This window comes from Podarcis erhardii (assembly GCF_964252035.2).
Source record: "Podarcis erhardii genome assembly, chromosome: 6".
Classification (NCBI taxonomy): Eukaryota; Metazoa; Chordata; class Lepidosauria; order Squamata; family Lacertidae; genus Podarcis; species Podarcis erhardii.
The window spans coordinates 3088924-3110743 of NC_138510.1; the positions used below are offsets into that span (position 1 = coordinate 3088924).

The window sequence follows — 21820 nt, forward strand, 5'->3', positions numbered from 1 at the left end:
ACGTGGAAGTGTGAACCTCCCACCATCTTGCCCGGTTGGTTTTTGGGAATGGGGGGAGGATCCTCTGAGTGCCTGTCGTGAGGTGTGCCTCAGTGGCCTCTGGCCTCCTCTCACTCACCGCTTGACCTCGCTGGAAGGATGTGATTTCTGCAGCCGCAAAAGATGCCTCTCTGGGATTAACGCTTCTCATCCCTTCCTAATGCCTCTTAACCCTGAAGCAAGATCCCACCCTGGGCTCCAGCCACTGAAGCCTAATCCCCTTGAGTGAGAGGAGGAGAGGGCGATGCGTTTTGCTCCTTGAAGATGGCGGGTCTTCGAGTGCGCTCTGCTCGGGGGGCATTGGCCCTTCCTCTGCTGGAGAGCCCTGCGGCCTCAGGCCGCCTTCTGCTTGGCGCTTTCCCAGCTTGCTTGCTTCCTCTCTGTTCAGGGCTCCTTGCTCCCATCTCAAACCTGGTATCTCCTGCGCCCTGCTTAGGGCATATGGTTGGCCTGTCAAGCCCGCCCAAAGCTCCCTCCTTGGCTATCTACACCTCCCTGGGCTGCCCTGCCTCCCTATCCTTCTGGAGGCAGCCACAGACAGTGTTTGGGGAGCAATGTGGTCCCAGAGCCCAAACAGCCATTGCTTGCTAACACTGATGTAACATGCGGGTGTTCCTCCGTTTCTTTAAACGTGTGCTCCGCTTTGCCCCTTGGCTCACGACAGTCACACTAAAGCCAAAACAGCCACCCAAATCACACGGGTTGTGTTCTTGCCAGAGGCATCCCTGTGACGGGAAATCTCTCTTCCGGGGCAGGGCTTTTGGGGAGGAGGGCAGGCTCCCCCATGACCCGCCTGCTAGCTGCATCCTTTGTGCTTCCTGACCGCCCCTCTCCTGCTCTTTGCCTGCAGGCCCCACCGACCTCAGCATGAAAAGTGGGGCGCCCAGTACCCCCACCCCTGCCACCACCAACAGCACGAACAGGGGGGTGCCAGCCGCCCAGCTCAGCCCCACGGAGATCAGTGCGGTGCGGCAGCTGATTGCCGGCTACCGGGAGTCCGCAGCCTTCCTCCTCCGCTCTGCAGATGAACTGGAAAACCTCATTTTACAGCAGAACTGACTGCTGGCCTCCCTTTGGCTCCTGTGCCAGAAGACACTGTCCTTTGCTTGCAGAGGGGCTCCCTTTGATAATCTGCTCAGGACTGGCCATTGCTCTGCCTACCAACCACCTCCAAGCTGGCACAGGTTCTGACTATTTTTTTATAAGGTGGGATCCAAAAAGATCTGTTTCTTCTTGGAGCAGGAGCCCGGGGCCTGAGGACCTGCCTTTTGAACCTGCCTGCGCCAGTGCACTCCAACACCGACCCAAAGGAGCCGGCCTGCAGCCTGGAGAGACGTAGGACTATTTTGGGGGGGGGAGGAAGACGTTGGGGTGGGGAGAGCTGGTGGGGGGGATGGAGCTACAGGCACAGTCAGAATTTACTTTTGTAGAGCCCCCTTTCCAGCACCTGCCCCCCTCCTGCCTCTTCCATGTCTTAGAAATTCCATATTTATTGAGAAACGGGCCCTTCCTCGCCAGGATTTCTCCTCCCCTTCTCCCTCTCTCCCCCCACCCCCTAATTTATTTTTTTCTCTTTTTTTGAAAATGAATTTTTTAGTTTGTACAGATTTGCCACTTTTGTGTCTGTCAGATGAGGAGGAGGTTTAATCCTGCACCGTCATACATTCCGTCCCGTGTTCCCGGGGGGCTGGAGGGTGAGGATGAGGAGACCAGCCGCCCAGGCAGCTGCAGACCCTCTGCCTCTTCTCCCACTTTTCCACCAGGCAGCCCTATGGCAGAAGCCGCGGGGCTCAGAGGCCAGCCCCGTCCCCCAGCCACTTCCAGTTAGCAGGACTTGCTCTGGTCACTTTAAAGGAAAAGCCCCTGGGGCCCAGAAGAGAAGCAGCTGCCCAGCCTTCTTCCTCCACACTCTACCTCACTCTGCGTTGTGGGTTTTTTCCAGACTCGGGGAAGAGTCCAGTCGTCAACCCTCAGGGGCATTTGAGCCAGCAGACCAGGCCTGTTCCTCGCTGCCCTTCCTAACTTTGTTTTTTGGGGAGGGGCCAGGTTGCATTAGCTACATGAAGGGGAAAGGGAAGGGACGAAATGCAGCTTCCTGTTCACGTCATTCCTGGAAAGGTTTTGTTTTTTATATAAAGGCTTTTTTGCAGCCAACTAGGCAAAGGACTCCTGCACGAAGCCCAGTTTCTGATGCGTGGAACTGGGCTTGAGCCACTACTTTCTCCCCTCCAGTTCTCCTTCCCACAGCCCCCGCCCATGCCTCTCCACCCACGAAATGCACTTGCTTTTTTGCTCAGTGCAATATTTTTTCAGTGCTGCTAAAATCAGGAATGGAGGAGCTGAGGCAGCAGAGCCAGGCCGTGGGAACTGCTCAGTGCCAGCAGAAGACACCAGAAAGCTCAAGGCCTCGGAGGTGGGGTGAATTTGCTACACCTCCCCTCTGCTCCCAGCTGGGTAACTTTGACTGCCCCCCATGATGCCACAGCTTGCTAGGGAAAGGGCTACAGAGTACCAGCCCTTGCAAAGTTTAGGAGAAATTTGCAGCAGCAGCAGCAGCAGCACTCCTAAGTTGGAAGCCTCATTGGCCAGGAATTCTGGGCCATTTTCCTATGGGAAGTGAGCTTCTTTTGTTCTGAGTTTTTATTTGCCTTGTTTCATGAGGTGAAAGAAATACAACACTCCATTCCTACACCCAGTTTGTACGGAAACGACTTTTGCTTGTTTGAGAGGAACTTTCTTCCCCGTATATTTGCTTGGGATCAGACTTAAGTTTTAAGCCACATTTTGAACCCAAGAAGTTCTCAGGAACAAACTACTGCAGACCCTTGGCAATTGCGGCTGTTCATGGCTCGGTTGCATTGTTTCTCCGTGAGCGTGGCTTTGTGGCACATGAGAATTCCTGATCCTAGTTCACATCCCCAGAGTTTCTCTAATTTTAGTCCGCCGAGTGACACCCCAGGGGTTCCAGGGAAGGCCCTCCTTCCAGCCCCCCTTCTCTCTTGATTTCCTCTGCAGCAGAGAACACCCAGGCGCGCGTGACCTGCTGCTTCTCCCTCTCAACTTTGATTTTCTGTAAATATTTATTATTGTGAAAGGCCCAGGAAAGAATCAGCCCTTTCCACACTGCTTCTGTGCAACCCCGAGCGTTGAAAGTGTGGCAGAGACAATCGCTGTCCGTAATAAAATCCTGGTGTTCGGTTTTGTCATGTGCGGCCTTCGCATTGCTGGAGGCGCCACCAGGAGACATAGCCATGAGGTGGGGGGGGGGCTGTTTACCCAAGAGAACGGGCTACTTAGGTAAAGGTCTCCCCCACCCCACCCCACCCCGGGTGTAACATTTTAGAGTCCTCTTCACTAGATCACTTTGGAACTTGGCTTCGTGTGCGTATGTTGCTGCTTTCGTTTTTTAAACCACTGGTTAGAATGTTTTGAGACTGATCTGATAAGGCTCATGGAACGAGACCAACGAGAAAGCCAACCGGGGCTCACAACCGACATCAGGGTTGGGTGGAGTTCAGGTAAGTATAGCATCTGTGGTCACATTTGGGCCACGGAAGCCATCTTTTTTGTGTGTGTTTATAGCTCTAATTGTCTTAGGACATCTCTGTGGTCTTCAGCCGATGATCCCTATTGAGTAGGGACCCTGATTCCTGCAGAAGGCCCAGCCCACCTGTTCTTAAAAACAGGACAAGAACCCACAGAACTCATGGGCTGGCAGGTCTTTTTACAAAAACAGGAGAAATCTCCACCCACAAGTTCCTTCCCCGTAGCAGCATTTTGGGCCAGGGAAAGGCATTCGCAGGATTCCAAGTAGAAACACCCCCCCCCCGAACATTCTCCCCTCTCTCATAGACGGCTGTAATGTTTAGTACCAGTTCATTTACGAGAAATGCTGCTTTGAACTCAGAGGGTTAAATAAGATTTTGATTTGTAATTTTTTGTAAAACTTTTTACAAGGTAGCCTAGTGATTTCACCGGAATACCAACTACAATCTGTCCATGGTCTGATTTTTATATAATTTAGTGGTGCTTTAGAGAAAGTTCGGTTTGGTTGTTGTTTCAGAGCTGTACAGCTCAGTTCTTCGCCTGTATCTACCTAAGACCAATGTGAACCTTTGTACTTTTTGCTCCTGACTTTGGACTCAGTGAAAGTGTACTGTTTACATGTACAGAACTCCCAGCACATCCCGTGTTCTGCAAGACCTGCTCTTGGTGAGACACCCCCTCACCCTTTGTTCATCTGCTTAGCAGAGCCACAGACTCTCTCATCGGCACCCTGCCCATCTCTGTGCACAAGCGCGCATGCCCGCCCCACTCCTGGGATGTGCTGCTGCAACCCAAAGGGTTTGTACACAAGCCATTCATTCCGTGTTCTCCAGCGACCAGTTCAGTTATCGGGATCTTTAATACGGTAGGACTAAGGTGAAAGCAAACAGCTAGAATCTCCCTCGCTAGTCAGTCCACAGGATGGCACTACTTAATTCTGTCTTCTGCTCCCTGAGCACCAAGGCACAAGAAACGGGGGCTGTGGGGCACTCGTGACCCAGGAACGAGACCTCCAGCAGCTATTGACAAAGCCCAAGAGGCACCCTACTTCCCTAGAGACGCTAGAGGAAGGAAATGGCACTTAAAACCAGCTTGAGAAGGTGACACTTTATGGCTTAAATCTCTTGAATTCTTAAAAAAGACCTTCCCTGACAGGCACCTATGCAACTTCATGTGGCTCTTCTAAGCAGATGGGCACTTCCTCCTCCATGTGCTATGGAAATACTTTTTGTGTTATATACAGTGGATCTTTTTCCAGTAAATGTGGCTTAATATTTTAATTCTTAGAACGTGTGTTTGTTCTATGTAATGCAACTTAATTCTGTTCTGTTTGTGAAATGAGTAGCACAGGCCAACCTCCTTGTCCCATTCACTTAAAAAGACCAACGAACTGTTTAAATCGAGCGGTTCTTTCCATCCATGGTATTACTTGCTAAATGCACTGATTTCATAAGTATGTGGAATTTTTTTGAGTCTGTATATCATATTATAAGACTGAATCTACTTAATAAACACTGTATAACAAACAGAACGCATCTTCTAGTTTCCAATATGGCTCCCAAGCAGCTGTAGACTTCTCCCATCTGTAGGCCTACGCAGAGCAGTGTTCTGGTCCAATCTGTTATTATTTTAATTAATTAATTAAGCGTCCTCCCTTCACCCTAAGATCCCAGGATGAGTTACATTAAAACCAGTTGAAAATAACTTATGGAAAAATAAATATATGCACCTCATGCCAAAAGCCAGGATTAGCAGGCACCTTTCTTCAGCATTTGATGTCAGCTTTATAATAAAGTTGCTAGGTGCACCTCTGGGTGTGGGGAGGGAGTTCCATAACTTAAAGGCCACCACAGAGGCAATCTCTCTGTCTACCACCTTCCAGGCCTCTTAAGGACAGAGGAACTACCACCAGGAGGCCTCCTCGACCAATCTCAGCACCTGAGGTGGTCTTTTGGGTATTTGTCATTGAGGGCTTTAAACACTAATGTGAGCACCTTGAATTGGGCACAAAACTAACCTGGCAACCAGTGCAGCTGTTTTAACACACAGGGTAAAGGTAAAGCACCCCTGACAGTTTAGTCCAGTTGTGAACGATTCTGGCTCATCTCACTTTACTGGCTGAGGGAGCCGGCGTTTGTCCGCAGTTTCCCCGGGTCATGCGGCCAGCATGACTAAGCCACTTCTGGCGAAACCAGAGCAGCGCACGGAAACGCCGTTGACCTTCCCACTGGAACGCTACCTATTTATCTACTTGCACTTTAATGTGCTTTCAAACTGCTAGGTGGGCAGGAGCTGGGACCGAGCAACAGCTCACCCTGTGGCAGGGATTCGAACTGCCAACCTTCCGATGGGCAAGCCCTAGGGCTCTGTGGTTTAGACTATAGCACCACCCGCATCCCTTAACACACATGTTAAATAGAACCCTAGCCAGTAATGTAGCCACTGCACTTTTGGACCAACTAAAGTTTCAGAGGAGTCTTCAAGGGCAGCCCCACATTCAGTGCACTGCAATAATCCAATATGGCAGTTACCAGAGCATGGAATATGGTGGCCGAGTCATCTCCCTCCAGCAGCAGTTGGAGTTAGTGAACCAGCCAGAGCTGAAAAAGGCAATCCTAGCCAACAAGACCACCCAAAACCTCACGACAGCATTGAATACAGGAGCACGCCTCCCATCTGCAAATCTCCTAGGGGAGTGCAGCCCCACCCAGGGCAACTTCAGTGTGGGATACTTTCCAGCAGGGAGCTGTGTTATTGCATTGCACAAGAAGCAAGTCTCAAGAACATCCCTCCTTGCTAATTCCCTTGCATGGAACTGGTGAAATATCAGAAGGAAGATTAAAACCACAAGTTTGCTTTTTCAAAATGTTTATTTTTTTTCCAATACCACAAGGGACATACAACACCAGGGGTCATCAGAGAGGACTCCCCCTCCCCACCAGACCAGCATCAGTCTGTACACTACAGTGGCCCCGAGGGGGTGCAGAGTGAGGGGCCCCAACTCTGCCCCCCCCATCTTTGGTAAGCAGGTTTTAGACCATCAGCTTAGTTGCCTTTAATACCGCAATTCTTTTAACCTCTCTCATCTCCATGTTTCCAACTAAAAAGCTGCTACATTGGTTTAAGAGTAAACCTTTCTGGAAAACGAGGTCCAGGTTTTACACTTCTATAGCTTTTGAGCGGGGAGGGCTACAATTAATGAAAAAGAGGAGTCCGGTCAAGGAAGAGGTAGGTAGGAGCTAAAGGAGAAGAGGAAGATGACTGACCTTCGCTATCCATTTGCTCTAATGAAAATGGAGTCTTTGCTTCCTCCCTCGCCCCTCAAGAGGGAAGCCCGCTTCAGCCAACGCAGGGCACCCCAAGGCGAGGCGCGCTGGCTTGCCTGCTCCCACCGGCTAAACGTGCCACCTGAGTGCTTGCCTCCAGCTCCCTCTAGAGTTGCAAGAGGGGCAGTGAGAAGCACAACTTCGGAGCCAGAGCAGCTGAGCGAGTCCTGAAACAAACGCTGCACCTCTCGCTCAAAGAGCAGGAGAGGCCGTGGCAGGCATGAGGCAGGACAGAACACAGCAGCTCCGATTATAGACAGCAATTAGTAACCGACACCACTTTAATGCAATACTGCTGCAGCCTGAAAAATAAATGAATTTTAAAAAACCCTTTTATGTACATAACATCAATTTACAGAATTGCCCAGTACTGTGTACAACATATAAATACATGATCCAACAGATGCATAGAGGGTACATATAGGAGCCAAACATTTCACTTTTTACACCCAAGAACAAAAAGTTTAAAAATTTCTGCTTAGAAAATAAAAAGGTCACACCCAGCCCCACTGCCCCTTGGTGGTTACAATTCCTCTGGCGCAGAGGCTGCCTGCGACAGAAGACAATGGCAGCTGAAGCCTCTGCCCTGACACAGCTGCACACAGCCAGGCCCCTCCAATACGGAAGATGACGCCACACTCACCATCTCGGTGGTGACCCTCGTCCTGCAGTCCAGCCCTGAAGCCCACAACCATTTATTTCCTGCTCTCTCTAAGTGGAAGGATCTAGAAAAACAACCACCTCTCCCCCCCCCCCAACCCAAGCCGGGAAGATTGCAGGAAGGGAGAATGGAAGACTGAATTCTGCTCCCCCTGCCAAGAGGGGTCTACATAACCCAGCCACTAAGAAAGAAAGTAAAAAGGATGGTGCTGGCTCCAGTTCCCATGGAGCAAACCTCCCTCCTCAAAGGGCTCAAGGAACACAAATCACTAGTGCCAAGGAAGGCATTAAGCAAGCAGAATGTTCAGCAATTCTTGTGGGTGGGGGCTGGGAACCCCTCAGAAATGGGATGCTCCAATCCTAGCAGGAAAATCAAATATACAGTGCTAACATTGCCTCTATTATGACCAGAATATTTTGTGTACAGATTCCAGAATCCTCGTTATCAAAACAGACACACGAAATATACAGCTCCCACCCCCCCAAATCCCTTTTCCAGGGCCGTAATTCATCATCTTACCACAAGGCACAACACACAAAGCTTGGAGGGGCCAATGCAGTCGTCGTGACAAAACGCCCCACAGCCTTTGCACATGATCATGGCTTTAAGGCTGCATGAACACTTGAGTGAAATCTCCTCCATGCTGCCGCTATCGGCAAACATCTGTGCAGAGAGGGACATGCCACGGGACGCGGCAAAGTTCGCTTTGTGGCTTAGCTGCATCATGCTTCCTGCAAGGCTCCTGGGGAAGCCTGGCACGCTGGAGGCGTAATTGAAGCCGGCAGAATTCAGCTGCAGCTTTGAAAGCTTCCCGTAAAACGCCTGCTTGATGTTGAGCTGGGAAGGGATGGAGGAAGGCTCCAGGGGTTGGGCAAGTCCCTTCCCCAGTTCCCTTGGCCACTTGAAAAAGGGCAAGTTCCCAACAAGAGGGCTGCTTTGCAGGTGCTCCATCAGCTCCACAGGGCTTGGAGGGGCCTCCTTCCTCTTCTCCACGTTCCTCTTGGCTGGGCCAGAGCATGGCAGGACCTTCTTGTTCTCCACTCCTCTGCCACCGCCTCCTCCAACGTGCGCACGCTGCTTCGGAGGCCAGTCTTCCCTTGTGACTTGCACGCCATGTCCAGGCGCGGCACTCTTGGGGGGCGGCAGCAGCTTACTGTGTGAAAGCATGCCCAGGATGGGAGAGGGTTCCAGGACTCTGGGGTGCTGGGCTCTGGCAGCTGCACTGCAGGGGAAGCCAGAACCAAAGACCTTCTTCCCAAGAGCTCCTCCTCTCGGTTGATCTGGACCCAGAGAGGTTGTGCCAGTCGCTTTCAGCTTCTCTTCTGGGCTCCCAGGGGCAAGAGATTCTGCAGGGACAGCGGCAGAGGAATCTTTTCTATTGTTGTAAGTGCAGGAGGAGAACGTTGCTCCTCCCAGGCCCAGCTTATCAGGTTTCTGGGAAGTACCCACTGCTCGATCTGGAGAGTCTGAGCTTTTCTCTGGTTCCTTCTCTACCCTCTCCACAGGCAAAGGTGTTGGGCCAGAAGTGCACTGCCTCTTGGGGAAGTCCCTCAGAAACCTTGGTGCACAGTATCCATTGCCGACTTCGCCACTTGTGTCCAGCCCCTCATCCCTAGAGGGCTTTTGGGAAAGGGAACTCTTGCACTTGGTCTCCATTGGGAAAGAACAAACTTTGTTCAGAGAGGAGGCTGCACCTACTATGTTAGGGCTGCTATGGGCCCCTGGAAGAACTGTTTTGAGAGGCAGTCTTCCCTTGAGCAACTGAACCACCAGAGGGTTGCTTGCTTCTATAGATAGAGGCTTGGGAGTCTCCACCACCAGAGGTCTTTCCTGGCCTTCTGCATCAACATGGAGGGAAGATTTACAAGCTTCCTGCAGACGAGATGCCTGCAGTTGACAGATGTTGGTGGTCCCTGCTTCTGACGGCAAGCCCTCCCTGCACAAGGAAGTGTCAGTTCTAACCAAACTTTCTAATTTGATCCTGTTATGTTCCTCCTGGTGGCCCCTGTCAGGATCAGCTCTTTTCTCGGTAGCTTTGCTGTCGTCTTGCCCCAACTCTGCGCTCTCATCTGTCAGCTCAGCTTCCAAGTCGGATGCCGTCTCCGTTGTCTCGCTTAGAATGCTCCTGGTTTCCTCGTCACTGGAGAGGCTGGTGCTTGGTTTGGCCTTCGCCTGCTGTCCGTCTGTCTCCACTCCTGTCCTCAGCAACACCTCCCACGGGGGAAGGCCTTCAGACAGCGGCAATGGCTTCGACGGAGAAACTTCATCCTTGCTGGTGTTGCGTAGCCCGCCTGGCGTTTCTCTTTCGTGCCGCTGTGGGGCCAGCTGGCTTGGGGACATGTGGAACTGTGAGGAGAGTTCCTCTGTCCCAACAATGCTGGAGTTCTCTGGATTGGGGATATGCTCCTCTATGTTTGGGCCAGATGTCATATCTGGCCCCTTTTCTAGTTTGCTCTCCAGACCAACGGTATGGCTAGAAGTACCAAAGGTGGTTTCTTTCAGAATAGAGGCACAATTCGGAGGGGAACAGTGGCCATGCTCATGCCCTTCCGTTCTACTTGCACCTTTGAAGAGAGCCACTGGAGAACGGCTTTGTTTGCTGCTTGGAGAAAATTCACTTCCCTCCTTCCTACCACGTCCCTCTTGGGAAGCAGCGCCTGCAGACGGTTCACTACTTATATCACTTGGGAGCTGCCCAGAACTGCCCACTGGCGTCTCCGTGGCTAGGTGACCAAGGGACGGCTCAGCCACAGCGCCACCCAAGCAGCTGCCCCCAGAAGCTTCTGCAAGCTGGGTAGCACCTTCAGACCGAAGTGAAGTCAGGCTGGAGGCCTGCCCAAATGCAAAATCTCCCTCTGCCTGTGGGGAAGAGGCCTTTTGCACGCAAGAGTCTGCTTTGACCAGCTCAAAGCCGATCTCCTCTTCTAGGTGTGAAAACGACAGTAGCTGTGCTCGCTGTAAATCTGACCTGCACTTCCCACGAGTTCTCTTCGATCGCCAGTATTTGGGGCGGTGACCGGGCTGCCGGATCCTGCAGCCGCTGCCGCTGCCGCCGCCGCCACCACCACCACCGCCTTCATCCGTGTTCCTTCCACCTCCTCCCGGCCCACCCCCACCTCCAATGGCGGTGGCAGGAGAAGCAGCCTCTCGCTGGATCCTGCCTTGCACAGCACAGGCCTTAAAGTCAGCAGAGGCTGAGTCCCCGTTTCTGTCCTGGCCGGAGGGTTCTGTATTGGGGATAATCCTAGGACATATCTGGTAGGCTGGCTGACCTTTAACCACCCAGGGGGGTTTGATGCGGGAAAGTTGAATCTGTAAAACAAGCAGACAAAAACAATAGCAGTTTTACACAATGCACTGGTGCTTGGATATGTGTGCTTTAGAATTACTGCACAGGAGCCCTCGATGGGGCTCCAGTAAACTTGCAAGCACATCATTTCAACTGTTATTCTCAAAAGATTTCTGGGAATGAAGTCAGGCAAAGGCATTCATTACCAGAGTCCTAGGAAGAAGGAGTATCTGATAAGCTAGTTGGGTTTTTGTTGTACCGTCTTTTAATGCTTTTCATTGTTTTTGCAAGAACCTTGAGCTCTGGGCAGGCAGCAAATAAAACACTTCTATAAAAAATCTGTACGCCCAGGAAAAACCTTCCAACTCAGACCTTTTCTCACCCAGAAGGTGCAAGCTGAAGCTCTGCTAAGAGTGAAGCTCTAGGAACTGACCCAAATGGGACTGGGGCTGAGGGCATGGAAGAGGCTCTCCAAAGTTGTCCAAGCGGAACCAAGTTAAGAGGGGGGACAGTGCCCAAAGCTGTTAATGGCGTGGGTGCATTTAAGCTATACTGAACCAAGCAAAAGGCTTTGTTGGAAGTAACTGCAAGAGAAACCCCTCCATTTACAGACGAGCAAGCAGAAGAGAGAATAAGCTTTCTTTCTGAGGGAGGGAAGGCTTTTCCAAGCTCATCCACCTACCTGCTTGCTTGCCTGCCTTCCCCACCCATGCCCAGAGGGAGAGAGAGAAGGAGACTATCAAACACAGGCTGCTCCAGGTCGCTCTAGCTCTGGTCCCCAAAGGCCTGTACGACCTGGTATGAGGCTGTTACTTACCCGGATGGGTGGGACTTTGGGTTCCTCTTTGGTGGGCTGTGGCTTTTCTGGGTGAACACTTTCAATTGTGTTACGAAAGGACTGACGATCTTCAAGCCGGGGCTTCTTCTCGGGGAAGGAGGCAGAGGCAGCCTGCTCAAAGCACTTCCTCTTCTGCTCCTTGGACTCCTGGTCTTGGGGCTCCTGGGACAGGCTGGGGATTCTGCCCAACGCCGCGGCCGCCGGCATCGCATCTTCTACCTTGCTCTGGATCCTGGTCGCCTCAGGCGAAATCTCCGATTTCGGAGACACCCGGCTCCTTTCGCACAAGTCCACTTCCGGCTTCGCGTCCCTCTGACTGGGGGACTTCGGCTCCGGGGATGGTACCTCTTTGGCCGCCTCCACGTGCTCTGCCTCGCCGAGTTTGCTCAGGCTCTCCCGGGTTCTGCACCGGAGGGCACGCTTCTTCAAGTGTCCGTCTCGCTGCCGGGTGACAGGGCCACGCTGCACCCTTGGAGGTTCCTCTTGGGAGGCTGAGGAAGCCCTGGTCTCTCTGTTAACTGGAGCTCCTTTTTCTTGCTGAGGCACCTCAATAGTCAAGCCCAGCCTGTAGGTCAGGGACACAAGGCAGGAAGTGAAAGGAACCCCAAATTAGTTAATGATATTATTCTGATTCTACTGGAACTTGACACCTTGCCTGAGCCAGTAGCCAAGATCAACTGGGGCACCTCAGGATAAACTTAGGTTGTTGTACGTTATAAAGCAATTCTGCGTTAAAATTTCTACAGCATTTTTAAAAAGTGCAAATTCTTGCTAGGTCAACCCATTGCCTTCATATTCATTTGCCAGAACTTTACTTGCCCTTGCAAATTGAAAGACCTAGGGTGATAGCCAGCATTAGGAACTTGGGTCAATTAAATTAGATTAGTCTATTCCAAGTATGACTTGGCTGGATATCACCTGTAAAAATTCATTTTAAAAATTAAAAGGTTGGAGGTAGAGATGGTGAACTGTGGCCTCCCTGAGAGAGTTAAACCTCTGCAGGCCCCCTTGCAACACTACACTCCCTACCCCCACAAACGTTGGCACAGAAACAGGTGAAGTTAGCTTGTGGTTTTGTTTTTAAAAGATATTCAATAAAAACACCCACTTACTTTTGCCCATAGTAGTCCTCAAAAAACCTCTCCTTCCACTGCTCTGTTTTCTTTTCCTTCTCCATTTCTTGTCTTATGCGAACCTGCATTTCATGAGTGAACTCCCCTGCAAAAAAGCCAACAATGAGAAGCTGGAAGCAGCAGGTGCTAGTATCCCAACTCAACAAATGTGGCATCAGGCAAGTGCATGGCAGGGTTAAGTCCAGGGCAGAAGAGACTATACTTTTGCGCTCTTGTCAGGTGAGCTGTAATGATCTCAGGGGGACTCTGCCTTGGTGCCAAAGGGACAGCATTAATTGGGGCAAAATCATTTTTAAAAACCAATCAACGTGGGGAAGCTTTGCTGAATGCTTTGCATGTTCTTTGAAGTCTTACGTTAATTACATATGAACAACTTTTTCTTTAACTGACAGAGTTCTTCTAACTGTCTTAAATGCTGCCATTCCACTTTCGCAACAGATCTCCCCTTTCCTCTCCCCTGCAGTCCCTGATGCATCTTCAAGATCTGCTCCAGAGGGTGCATGAGAAAAGGAGAGCAAGAGGAATGGGCCCTGCTGGATGCAACTGAGTGCTTCAGAGCAATAGAGGAGCCATGATCCAGGGAACCTTGGAGTTCCCCCCAGCATTTCAGGGGTTCCTCAATGAGGAAACAAGTGTGGTGAACAAGGTTCCCCCCAAACACAGCTTGTTCACCACACAACTAATTGTCCCCTGCAATGTATAGCTACAATGCATAGCTAGAGGACAGCCTGGGCAAGATTCAAAGCACCTACTTAAGTTTGCATGAGGACAATGTCAATGCCAAAGAGGGTGCCCTAGGTTAGAACAAAGCCCAGAATCGTTTGCAACAAATTGGCTCCATGGCAGACACTCACAGGTTTCTTAGAATACAAGTTGGTGCCAAAAGCTGTTATCTTTAAAAGGGAGATAAAAGGAAACCTAAAAGTATTTTGGCTGCCTTCCTCTTTAGAGATTTCTCCCTCCAGGGATTCAGCAAGATGAGGATCTTTAATCTTTTAATACAGACTCAGAGCTGAAAGGATCGTATATACCCTGCCTTTTCACTAAAAGTATACAGTGATCAAGTTGGCTAAAAATAAATTCATAAAAACAATTGCACGAGTCTCTGATTTTAGACTGGCTTTCTGGCCTAGGAGGTGGAAGTACAATGGTACCCCGGTTTTCGAACGTAATCCATTCCAGAAGACAGTTTGACTTCCGAAACATTTGAAAACCGAGGCACAAAGGGCGGTTGGCAAACTCAGTAGAGAAAATGGGGGGGGGGGGGACACAGCGGAAGCCATTTGACTTCCAAGGCATGTTCAAAAATGGATACTTCCGGGTTTTCAGAGTTTGAAAACCGAAATGTTCGACTTCCGAGGCATTCAAAAACTGAGGTACCACTGTACTTCTGAGCCATGCAGATCATTCAAAATACTTAAGAGCCAAATTGATGATCTGCCCTGAAAATACAGAGGTATCACCACCGATGCCTCATAATCCACCAGAAGCTTCCCACAGATTTTTTCCCAAGTCACCTTACACAACTGAGGAGAGCAGGAGGCGCCTGAGGCCTCGCACTCCAACAGGCTTTGCTGCTAAAGCAGACAGAATTAGATTTTACTGACTCTGTCTGCAAGGTGGAAGGTCAGCGAAGAAGATGGATGCTGACCCTGGGGAAAAGCCGCCAATGTTTCTGTTAAAGTTGTTTGGAGCCTGTGCTCCTGCCACCTCGTAAATCAACAGGTGCAGAGTGACTTGCACCACCACAAAGCAGGATCCGGGGAGTTTGACTTTAAGTGTATTCTGCACTGCCTGGCCTCTACCAAAGCAGCCGCTCCACCCCAGGCACCTACCATCAGCCAGCCTCTCTCTCCAGCTCTGGGCTGCGTGGGTGAAGAACTCGTTATTCAGAGCGCTCCCACTAAGCCGCATCAGCCCGTCCGTCCCGGCCTAAAAGGAAACAAGCCACAGCAGATGAGAAGCTTGCACAAGTGTCGCAGAACAGAGGGGCAAGACGTGGCTGGTGGGGATCCTTACCTGCCTGTCCACTTCCGGGAGAAGGAGAAGCAGCTGCTGCTGGAAGTGCAGGGGCAAAACATTGAAGGTCCTGGAATTTATCAGCGCTCGCAGGTTTGTGTTGACGAGAATGGAGCCAGGCGTCTCAAAGTCTATATCATCGCCTCGGTTCCTCTTCATTTGTCCTGCAGTTGCCAAAGAGTCTCATAAAACCAGGGATATTTACACAGTCTACATGCAAGAGGCCCTGCCCGCAACCCGGTAGCTGTAGCCCTCCAAAACACAGAAGGCACTTCCAAGCAGGTTTCCACAAATCAACAGACAGCAGCACAGGCCGATACAGGCAGCTTGAACAATTAGGTCTTTCAAAAAACCTTGGCATCACCTGAATGCCAAGCACAATGGAGCCACTTTGAAACCGCTGAGGCCTCCTGCCTAAAGAGCTTTCTGCTCCAGGAGGAAAACAGCTGGAGTGTGTCTGGACAGATGTGTGGATGTGGCAACTACCCCCAAGCAAAATGACAGGCCCCCAAAGGAGAGAGAACTGGCCTGGGGCTGCTTGCTTCATTCAGTGAACACCTCCCCAGCTCTATACAGTGGTGCCTCGCAAGACGAAAAGAATCCGTTCCGCGAGTATCTTCGTCTAGCGGTTTTTTCATCTTGCGAAGCAAGCCCATTGACGGCTTAGCGGATTAGCGCTATTAGCGGCTTTTAGCGGCTTATCAGCTTAGCGGATAAGCAGATAAGCGGCTTAGAAAAAGGGGGGGGGGAGGAAAAAAACCCCGCAGGAACTCGCAAGACATTTTCGTCTTGCGAAGCAAGCCCATAGGAAATTTGTTTTGCGAAGCACCTCCAAAACGGAAAACCCTTTCGTCCAGCGGGTTTTCCATCTTGCGAGGCATTCGTCTTGCGGGGCACCACTATACTTCAGGGGCCAACAGGAGCACCCACCTCCAGTCATTTAAAAAATGACCACAGGAAAACACCATCAGCTCATGCGGTGGTGGTAGAAGAGACACAAACCAAGCATGCTTTACAAATGATTTTAATTGTCTGGACAGAGAAAAGTGAACAGCCTATCATTTTATCCCCAGTCAGAAAATTTAAGATTCTATCAGAAACTTTAAATATAGCCCTGTACAAGTAAGTGATTCTCTTCGTTCCTGCTCCTTGAGGATTTGTATGGAGTTTGTTTACTCACAGGGGTATAGAAGAAGGTTAAAATTATGCAATGCTCTATATTGTTCTGGCCACAGGGCAATGCAATGAACAACACCAAAAGCCATTTATCATCAATTACAAAAATATAAATTCAGCACATTGCCATCTAAAGACAGCAAATTCCAAAAATCAGTGAAATGTACCAGCAAAACTACACATTAAAAGCCTATAGAAATAAAGGTGCTGGTCTAAGGTGATGGTACAAAAAGCAGGACTTCCAAGGCAGACCTGAATGCCTGGACTTGACTATAAAAGCCCTGGGCTCTTTCTGTTTGAAGCAAGAAATCTAGATACAGACAACAGACTGCACCTACCACTTGTGGGTTTCCGGAATCCTCGGATCAGCTGTGGAGGGTCCCTGCTGATTTCTGTCCTGCTGCGTATAGCAGTGTTGCCACTCAGGGCAGAGGAACTGCTGCTGCTGCTGCTGCTCTCGCCACCAACTTGTCTCCCTGTGAACCCTGAAACCAGTGAGCAAGGAGCACCCCACGAGACAACGTTAACACTCCACACATTCCTCACTGGACCTTATTATTATTAAACACAACCTCCACCAAGGTAAGCAGCTATGGCTTGGACAGGTAAGGTCAGGTGAGCAAATGCTACGCTACAGAAACCCAAATCTTGACATTACAGTACTCAGTTTGCACAACTTATTCCAGCTCCCATTATCTTGGTTTTTTGGGGGGGTGGAGGCAGGAAGTGAGAATAAGCGCAGAAAGGGATAGGCAGCTGAACAGGAAAGGAGCAGCCCCACCCAGTCCCCTCTGGTTTCAAAGCCCCCTCTACTCTTGTCATTATGCTTGGCAACAATTACTTTCCTTCCTGTCTGTCTTCAGCCTCTAAGCCTGCTGAGAGAGCTTCTCATTCTTTTCTTTTTACATATATAATGTCTAGATGTAAGCACCACGTAAATGATTAGGATGGTTTGATGATGGTAATATTGATGGTTTTTATAATGCAAATCACTCCAGTAATCCTTGGATGAAAGGTAGTATATAAATTTAATAAATAAAAAATATTATTATTTTAGAGTAGAAATGTCTCTAATTTTTCCATGCAACAATGCTATGAGGCAGATGAAGGTACAAGATTTTAATCTGCTAACCATCTTTTTGCCATCTCATTTTTGTGGATTTTTTGTATTTCTATATTCTTGCAAATTTAATAAAAATGATCTACTAAAAAACAACAACCCAAGAATGTTCCATGAACAAGGATCTGAACAAAGGCTACTCACGCTGAGGCCCTACAAATATCTACAACTGCAGAGGCCGGGTGGTGGCTGCTGCAGCTATTGCTTTCTTCTCTTCTGTTAAAATAATAGTGTTAAATGAAGCCAGGGATGGAACTCAAAGCCTAGGAGACACTTTAAACCAATTTCCCAGTGAGCTGTATTCGGAACAAGGTACAATGTGTAGCACAGAGCCCTAGCAGACCTAAAAAGTGCCAAAGAATCTCTGTTGTGCATGGCACTCGGAAGCTCTTGTGAGAGGTGCCAGATAGGGGTTTGGTACCGGAGAGCTCATGTAGATGTGCAAAGTCAATGGGGGTGGGGAGTTGGCTCACCTGAAGAAGTTTCCATATGAGCACCATTTACTTTCAGAGGAGTCAAAACTACACGAGGAAGCATCACTCCTGTCTTTTTCTTCTGTTTGCTTGCCTGTATCCCAGAAAAGACCAAAAGAAGGAAATATCAGTTTAGGCCTGTGGTAGGCAAACTAAGGCCTGGGGGCCGGATCCAGCCCAATCGCCTTCTTAATCCAGCCCACGGATGGTCCAGGAATCAGCGTGTTTTTACATGAATAGAATGTGTCCTTTTATTTAAAATGCATCTCTGGGTTATTTGTGAGGCCTGCCTGGTGTTTTTACATTTAAAATGCATCTCTGGGTTATTTGCGGGGCATAGGAATTCATTCATTCCCCCCCCCCAAAAAAAATATAGCCCGGCCCCCCACAAGGTCTGAGGGACAGTGGACTGGCCCCCTGCTGAAAAACTTTGCTGACCCCTAGTTTAGGCTAAAGCAACAGGCTTGGTAATGACACCTCTCCCTTCCTTACTGGAGGCCCCTTCCTTACTGGAGATCAGTCCATGCGGCCTGCAATGTCTCCCTTCAACTCTTAAGATTCTAAGGCATATTCATAGCACAAATATCTGCAATATTCACTGAGGACAAGGCAAAAGGCAAATTTATGTATTTAGAAGGGCAGGTTTATATTAAAGGCTAGAGGAAAAAGAAGTCAGGAAGCAAGTAAAGAGTCTAACTGCTGGTTAAGCCCTAAGGTAGTGTACCTGGGTAAGCTAATTCAAAGTTGAATTCCCCAATCACAGTGACTCTGCTTCAATCCAAAACACACCTACAGTGGTACCTTGGGTTAAGTACTTAATTCGTTCCGGAGGTCCGTTCTTAACCTGAAACTGTTCTTAACCTGAAGCACTATTTCTGGGTTAGCGGAGTCTGTAACCTGAAGCGTATGTAACCTGAAGCGTATGTAACCTGAAGCGTATGTAACCCGAGGTACCACTGTACATGGTTAATTGGTTAGTCCTCGAGCACATAAGCAGCCAGATGAACATTCTGAAGAAGTCACAGTGCAGACCGTACACAAACTGTGAACTTCCTATTGTGTTTCATTCCTAAAGAGCCAAGCAACACTCCTTTTTGAAGTAATTTGGCCAAGTCAGTAAGTGGTGGGAGGGGAGGGATATACTTGGACGAATTGCCAAATCTACATAATTGGATTCCTTCAGCAAAACTCTGGACAGGTACCTACCTGGAGTAGGTGATTTATGTGGCCCTTCTATGCAGCAATTCTAGTCTGCCTGCCCAATCTTGCAAAGGCACTCTCCCTACTTGTGAATCCCAACAACTGGTGTTCAGAAGCACTCTGCCTCCAATTGTGGAGGCAGAACTCAGCCATCGAGGATAGCAGCCACTGAAGGAGAGACTTTTGCTGAAGAACTGCCACGGCGGGTCAACCTGTACAGCTGCAGGTTTCTCCTTCTACCCCACCAGAGCTCTGTTGAGCCCTTCTTTTATTTTTACTTCTTCTTTTACTTAAAAGGTTTATATGCATTGCTATCCTTCCTGATGCATTCTGCTTTGACCCACTCCCCACAAGTCCCCATTCTACCTGTGAGGCTGCTCTATGGCTCTCCCGAACAGCAGGTACATTCTTGCTCTGAGGCTCAGTGGAACAAGAGGCGCTTGAGGAGGTTTCATCTAGAGATACTGAAAAGAAAAAAAAAATCATCCCATCAACATTGGTGGAAGAAACAAGCAGCTCAGGGTTGGCCAATTGTCTGCCCTTGACAGGGCTGCACTTCCGCTGAGCAAGCAAGTAAGCAGTTCTGGATCCAGCTTCATCACTGGAGACTCAGGTAATCTCAGTGGCAAGGAGTGCCTTTCGCCAGATGAAGCTGGTACAGCAACACTGGACATTCATGGACGGAGACAGCTTGACCATGGTAATCCAGGCACTGGTGAATCCAGGCCTGGATTACAGCAAGGTGGGGCTCTCCTTGTGCAATTTGTGCAGAATGCTGCAGTGTGATTGCTCACAGGAGTGAAACCCCTGTCAGCATATTACTGTCAGTTTGCCTTTTTTGGTACAGAAAGTATTGATCTGATGTGTAGAGATCTTTCCTATTCTAATTAATCCAAGAGGCTTCTGGAAGCTTCTCTGCGTGAAAGAAACAAGCAGAAGGTTCATGATGTTTGGGTTATTCCTTCAGAGAAACTGAGTACAGATGGCTAAAACTGGTTCTCTCTTTCTGTCAATGTCATGCTGACTATAATAATAAGGCCAGGAGGAGCCTGGGTTTCACTCTTTTCTACCTCTTTTTCCTTCTGGTGTGGTGTTCTGTATATAGTGTTAAGGTTTTAGTCTTCTTATAATTTATTGTAAACTTAAGTTAAGTCTGCTGCAGCTGGATTTCTTATGGACAGGGCCAGTGCTGAATGTATTGGATTTGTGACCATTACGCTCATTTGCCTTCAGTAGGAGTAAAGCTCTGATGGATTAAATACTAATTGCCTCTGATCTATTTTTTTGCGAATTCTGCAATGTGTTTAAGTTTTTACTCTGCTAACTATACACTGGAGTTCTGCTCTGGATCAATATGAGTAGAATTAATGACAATTACACCTCTGCTTAAAAGATCTGCACTGGCTGCCAATCTGTAAGTGGAACAATTCAAGGTGTTACTATTGGTATATAAAACCCATATCAACTTGGGACTCGTTTACTTGAAGGTTCACCTTACCTCACATATGCCCACTCAACCACCTTGATCTGTAGAACTGACATTTTACAAGTGCCACTCAGTCTCCACTTGAAAGGATTTATATTTCAAACATGGCAGCAACTACAGTCTGGAACTTCCTGCCTACTGAAACCAGGTTGGTGAGGCTTATTTGACAACAGTGGAAAAACAGCCTTTAGTGTCATCGGCCCAGTCCTGTGGAACACTTTGCTGGTATTCTGTTGTTGTCTTCTGTTGCCAACTTTTAAACGCTTGCTGGAAACTTTCCTCTTCTGCCAGGCCTAGGCAGCCAATTAAGAGTCATCTTCTCTGGCGATCCCTTCTAGCTAAGTAAGATTGTCTTCCATGAACACAGTCTTAACGGCGAGTCCATAAGTGACTCTGGAGGCCAATTCTGGATCCACACATCCTTCCACAGTGGGGACATAGGTTTCCAGGCAGGAGTTGATCATGGTGAGGGTTTGCCAAACGTGCCATACTCTTAGCATGTTTCTCCCTTTCGTCCTGAGTTTGAGCGTCTTCAAAGTCCATGACACCTTTGGTAAAGGCTGTTCTCCAATTGGGGCACTCGCAGGCCAGTGTTTCCAAATTGTCAGTGTTTACACTACATTTTTTAAGATTTGCCTTGAGAGAGTCTTTTAACCTCTTTTGTTGACCACCAGCATTATGCTTTCCATTTTTAAGTTCAGAATAGAATAGTTGCTTTGGAAGACGATAATCAGGCATCTGAACATGACCAGTCCAACGAAGCTGACATTGAAGAATCGTTGCTTCGACACTGGTGATCTTTGCTTCTTCCAGTACACTGATATTAGTTCGCCTGTCTTCCCAAGTATATGTAAAATTTTGGGGAGACACCGTTGATAGAAACTTTTGGGGAGTTGGAGATGGTGTTTTTAAGCGGTCCATGTTTCACAAGTGTTCAGTAAGGTTGGTAGTACAATAGCTTTGTAAACGAGCTTTTTGGTTTCCCTGCGAATGTCTCGGTCCTCAAACACCCTGCACTTCAATCGGGAGAAAGCCGCATTCACAGAACTCAGGCAATGCTGGATTTCAGCACCCATGTTGGCCCTTGTGGAAAAATAACTGCCCAGGTAGGAAAAGTGATCAACATTTTCCAATATGTTATTAACATATTGAAGCTCTATGACGGAAGTTATGGTAACCTTATTCTTTACACCCCCCAACAAATGGTGTGTTGATGTGATGTTTGTTTTTTATTTCTTTTTGCTTTTAACTTTTCATGATGTTATTGTCCGGTTTTATGATTTTATATTGTTGTAAACTGCTGTGATATACTTTTATGATGCAGCAGTATATGAATATTTTTAATTAATAAATTATTAATATTACATGTTTTTGGCATCTGCCCCAAACCTCTTCACTTAGGCAAGCCCACTCAGACTAGGTAACTCTCAGGGTCCCTTCCAACTCTACAATTCTATCTGAAGCACACATCATTTTAGTTTATAATGTATATTTCAACTTGTGATGATTGTTTG

General features: G+C 48.7%; 2 protein-coding genes across 9 annotated transcripts in view; one reads left to right on the forward strand and one right to left on the reverse strand.

Annotated features, from left to right (window-relative positions):
* NOL4L (nucleolar protein 4 like) overlaps nucleotides 1-5116 on the forward strand; it is a gene marked incomplete at its 5' end in the record, with an annotated part of 145986 nt that extends 140870 nt beyond the window's left edge. For all 6 annotated transcript variants that reach the window (XM_081867679.1, XM_081867680.1, XM_081867681.1 and 3 more), the window contains one exon: nucleotides 890-5116. In XM_081867679.1, coding sequence (XP_081723805.1) covers nucleotides 890-1098 — 209 coding nt within the window. In that variant the 3' untranslated portion in view covers nucleotides 1099-5116. The remainder of the gene's footprint in view (nucleotides 1-889) is intronic.
* Nucleotides 5117-6436: 1320 nt separating this feature from the next.
* The window catches only part of ASXL1 (ASXL transcriptional regulator 1), a 31170-nt gene continuing 15786 nt past the window's right edge, over nucleotides 6437-21820 (reverse strand). For 2 of the 3 annotated variants that reach the window (XM_081867489.1, XM_081867491.1), the window contains 8 exons: nucleotides 19187-19284; nucleotides 17621-17714; nucleotides 16366-16512; nucleotides 14852-15015; nucleotides 14668-14764; nucleotides 12812-12917; nucleotides 11679-12264; nucleotides 6437-10884 (listed from right to left, as the gene is read on the reverse strand). In XM_081867489.1, the coding sequence (XP_081723615.1) occupies nucleotides 8083-10884; nucleotides 11679-12264; nucleotides 12812-12917; nucleotides 14668-14764; nucleotides 14852-15015; nucleotides 16366-16512; nucleotides 17621-17714; nucleotides 19187-19284 (4094 nt within the window). In that variant the 3' untranslated portion in view covers nucleotides 6437-8082. The remainder of the gene's footprint in view (nucleotides 10885-11678; nucleotides 12265-12811; nucleotides 12918-14667; nucleotides 14765-14851; nucleotides 15016-16365; nucleotides 16513-17620; nucleotides 17715-19186; nucleotides 19285-21820) is intronic. The other variant, XM_081867490.1, reaches the window with a different exon arrangement.